Raw genomic sequence first — 3,529 nt, 5'->3', positions numbered from 1 at the left:
GAGAGAGAGAGAGAGAGTGTTAGAAACCAGGGATTGGCTTAGTTGGAACATGAGCCAGGAGGTGGCACCAACAGATGACCTGAGATATCACTTGACATAGGGGTTTCTCATCAAGGAAAAGGTAGAGCCCCCTTCTGGGGGGTGCAGTAAGAATAGGGCACTGTGAAGAGCCTGGGTAAGGGTGAGGATAAGGCATACAAGAGCCTTGGAAGGCCAGAGACAGGGACAAGAGGGAGGGCATAAGCAGGAGAGCTAGCCTGAGGGGGAGCAAGGCAGCCTGGAGACAAGGCAAGGGCCAGTCTCAGGAATCATGGGAGATGTCCCCACATAGATGTTGAGGACAGCTGGAAATGAAGGTCAGGGTGCAGGAGAGAGGTCAGGAAGATACTCATGGGGTGTAGGAGAGTCTAGGGGCCCAGGAGAGTTTGAGGAGAGCTGGGCTACGCTGAGCCAGGGATAGGAGAGTTGCCAGACCAAGGTAAGCCCACGTCATCCCTCCTATGCTGTCCCCTCCCCTCAAAGATCCCAACGCTGGTGGAGGAGCTGATCGCAGTGGAGATGTGGAAGCAGAAGGTGTTCCCTGTGCTGTGCAGGCTAGAGGACTTCAAGCCCCAGAACACTTTTCCTATATATATGGTGGTGAGCTGGGCCCCTGGACCACACCCTGCCCACTCTTTCAGAGGGCCTTGGACTAGAGAGGATAGCTGGTAGTCCCTATCCCTCCATCAGCATCCCTGGACCCTGTTCTCTGCTTTATGTGCTAGGTACACCACGAGGCCTCCATCATCAACCTCCTAGAGACAGTGTTCTTCCACAAGGTGAGGCATCAGTCCTGCCCAGTGGCTACTGCCCTGGGCCGGGCCCTGGTGTCAAAGGGGGGTTATGTTTTGGGGTGGGGTGCATCAGAGACAGAATGCTTCCCTTCTGCCTGCCCCCAGGAGGTGTGTGAGTCAGCAGAGGACACGGTCTTGGACCTGGTGGACTACTGCCACCGCAAACTGACAATATTGGTGGCCCGCAGTGGCCACAGTGGTTCCCCCGAGGAGGAGGAGTTGCAGTACAGCACCCCCATGAAGGTAGGCTGAGGTTCCCTGGGGTTGGCAAGGGCTAGACCCAAGAAGCCACGCCCCCCCAGGCCTGAGCACCACGTGCCCCCCAGGAGCTGCAGAAGCAGGCAGAGCTGATGGAATTTGAGATCGCGCTGAAGGCACTCTCAGTGCTGCGCTACATCACAGACTGCGTGGACAGGTGGGCTGTCCTGCCAGCCTGAGACCTGAAGGGAAGGGCTGGGAGCCTGGGCCTGTTGCTTCTGCTCACCCGTCTCCACCCCTGTCCCTAGCCTTTCCCTGAGCACCCTGAGCCGCATGCTCAGCACCCACAACCTTCCCTGCCTCCTGGTGGAACTGCTGGAGCACAGTCCCTGGAGCCGGCGGGAAGGAGGTAAGGCCCTTCTCCACCTGCCTAAGCCCCAGCTCTCTGCTTCCAGGACATCCTCCAGGATGAGTGACGGTTGGTAACTTGCACACCAGCAGATAAACTCTGCCCCCTAGCCCACATCGGACACCAGGATACCTCACCCAGAGTGGGCCAGACCTGGGTTCTGCAGCAAGCAAGGCCCATGTGCTCACTAGAGGACTCACTACGCCCTGGAGCGAGCGCTACCAGAGTCTGGGCAACTCCTGTGCCCAGGCAATGATCATTTCCCCAGCCCACATGGCCACTCAAAGAGCGTGCAATGTCTGCCCCCAGGAGGCAATGGTATGCTGGTTCCTCTCCCCAGGCAAGCTGCAGCAATTTGAGGGTGGCCGTTGGCAGACAGTGGCCCCCTCAGAGCAGCAAAAGCTGAGCAAGTTGGACGGACAGGTGTGGATCGCCCTATACAACCTGCTGCTGAGCCCTGAGGCCCGGGCCCGCTACTGCCTCACAAGCTTTGCCAAGGGACAGCTACTCAAGGTGGGAACTCCTCCCACACCGTCCCCACAGCCCCAGCTCTGCCCCACCTCACCACTGCTGCTTATCTTTGTCCACCTACCTCTGCCCCAGGCCTGTTTCCAGACCTCAGGCCTCAGGTAACGTGGCAGCTAGTGGGACACGGGCCCCGCAGGCACCCTCAATCCAGCCCAGTCCCTCTCCGTTCCTTGACCCTCTGATCAGTACCACTTCACAATGGCCTCTCCTGGACACTCTTGCAGCTTCGAGCCTTCCTCACAGACACACTGCTCGACCAGCTGCCCAACCTGGCAGACCTACAGGGTTTCCTGGCCCGCCTGGCCCTGACCGAACCCCACCCCCCTAAGAAGGACCTGGTGTTGGAACAGGTAGGCACTGGGCAGTTATTTGCTCAGGACCACTTTGCCAGCTCCTCCCTGGCACTCTCCACTTCTCTCCCCCAGATCCCAGAAATCTGGGAACGGCTAGAGCGAGAGAACAGAGGCAAGTGGCAGGCGATTGCCAAGCATCAGCTGCAGCATGTATTCAGCCCCTCGGAGCAGGACCTGCGGCTGCAGGCGCGAAGGTGAGGTCTGCCGAGCTGGCACACAGGGTGGAAGGGATGCAGAAGGCATGGATGTGGGTAGGGGTGCTCCCGTGCTCCCCACAACCAAGCCCAGCCAGGCCTTCCTGACCCCTTTTCCCAGGTGGGCTGAGACCTACAAGCTAGATGTGCTAGAGGCAGTGGCTCCAGAGCGGCCCCGCTGTGCCCACTGCAGCGCAGAGGCCTCCAAGCGCTGCTCACGATGCCAGAATGAGTGGTATTGCTGCAGGTGAGGGTATCTTAGGACCTTGGGTCCTTAAGCATCACTCCCACACCCCCCACAAGCACTTTATCCTCACCCGCCCACTTGCCTGCAGGGAGTGCCAAGTCAAGCACTGGGTGAAGCATGGAAAGACTTGCGTCCTGGCAGCCCAGGGTGACAGAGCAAAGTGAAAGCGGCCGCGCCTGAGGGCTGATTACCCATGCCATACAACCCAGTCAGAGTGTGCCCCTGAACCTCAAGATCTCAGCCTGGCCTCTGCAAGAGCCGCAGCCACCCACCCAGATGGTGAGCTTAGCAGACGGGTGGAGCTGCTGCCCCATCTCCGCCGGCAAAGCGCTCTCGCTTCCTGCCCCACCCTGTGGATGGGCTTAGGGCGCTGGCTGCCTCAGTTGGGGCAGGAGTCAACGGCAAGGGCGAGGGTGACGAGGGTGACGGCCGGATGTGGGGACCCTCTTCCTCTTGCACAGTAAAGCTGGTCTCCAGAACACGCCTGTCTCCGCGTGACCCTTTGCGTTCGTCGTTAGGGGGAGGGGAGTTGCTCGCGGGATAAAGGAAGGGAAGGAAAGAAGGGCGGGGACTCCGCAAGAGTCCCCCGCCGCCGCCCCCGCTGCCCCACTCCGCCCGCGGGCTGACACAGCCTGGGCGCCCGGGTTTCCATTGCGCCGCTCTCCTAGGCGCTCTCCCGCCGCTCTGCCTGGATCTCCAGGGCGGCGCCGCATTGGGGCCCGCCCCGCGGTCCCTCCCGCCCCGCTCTGGCTCGAGCTCAGAGCCGG

At 60.7% G+C, this 3,529-nt stretch overlaps 1 protein-coding gene across 2 annotated transcripts in view; it reads left to right on the top strand.

Annotated features, from left to right (window-relative positions):
* Nucleotides 1-3,243, top strand: part of ZMYND10 (zinc finger MYND-type containing 10) — a 5,105-nt gene extending 1,862 nt beyond the window's left edge. The window contains exons 3-12 of one of the 2 annotated variants that reach the window (XM_006909136.3): nucleotides 523-639; nucleotides 765-818; nucleotides 939-1,076; nucleotides 1,160-1,248; nucleotides 1,340-1,440; nucleotides 1,781-1,953; nucleotides 2,193-2,318; nucleotides 2,394-2,515; nucleotides 2,637-2,762; nucleotides 2,851-3,243. In XM_006909136.3, coding sequence (XP_006909198.1) covers nucleotides 523-639; nucleotides 765-818; nucleotides 939-1,076; nucleotides 1,160-1,248; nucleotides 1,340-1,440; nucleotides 1,781-1,953; nucleotides 2,193-2,318; nucleotides 2,394-2,515; nucleotides 2,637-2,762; nucleotides 2,851-2,926 — 1,122 coding nt within the window. In that variant the 3' untranslated portion in view covers nucleotides 2,927-3,243. The remainder of the gene's footprint in view (nucleotides 1-522; nucleotides 640-764; nucleotides 819-938; nucleotides 1,077-1,159; nucleotides 1,249-1,339; nucleotides 1,441-1,780; nucleotides 1,954-2,192; nucleotides 2,319-2,393; nucleotides 2,516-2,636; nucleotides 2,763-2,850) is intronic. The other variant, XM_025044845.1, reaches the window with a different exon arrangement.
* Nucleotides 3,244-3,529: the final 286 nt, after the last annotated feature.

The sequence above is a fragment of the Pteropus alecto genome, unplaced genomic scaffold, assembly GCF_000325575.1.
Source record: "Pteropus alecto unplaced genomic scaffold, ASM32557v1 scaffold53, whole genome shotgun sequence".
NCBI classification, from domain to species: domain Eukaryota; kingdom Metazoa; phylum Chordata; class Mammalia; order Chiroptera; family Pteropodidae; genus Pteropus; species Pteropus alecto.
The sequence above is the reverse complement of the archived record's forward strand: the minus strand, read 5'-3'. Positions and strand labels throughout refer to the sequence as shown.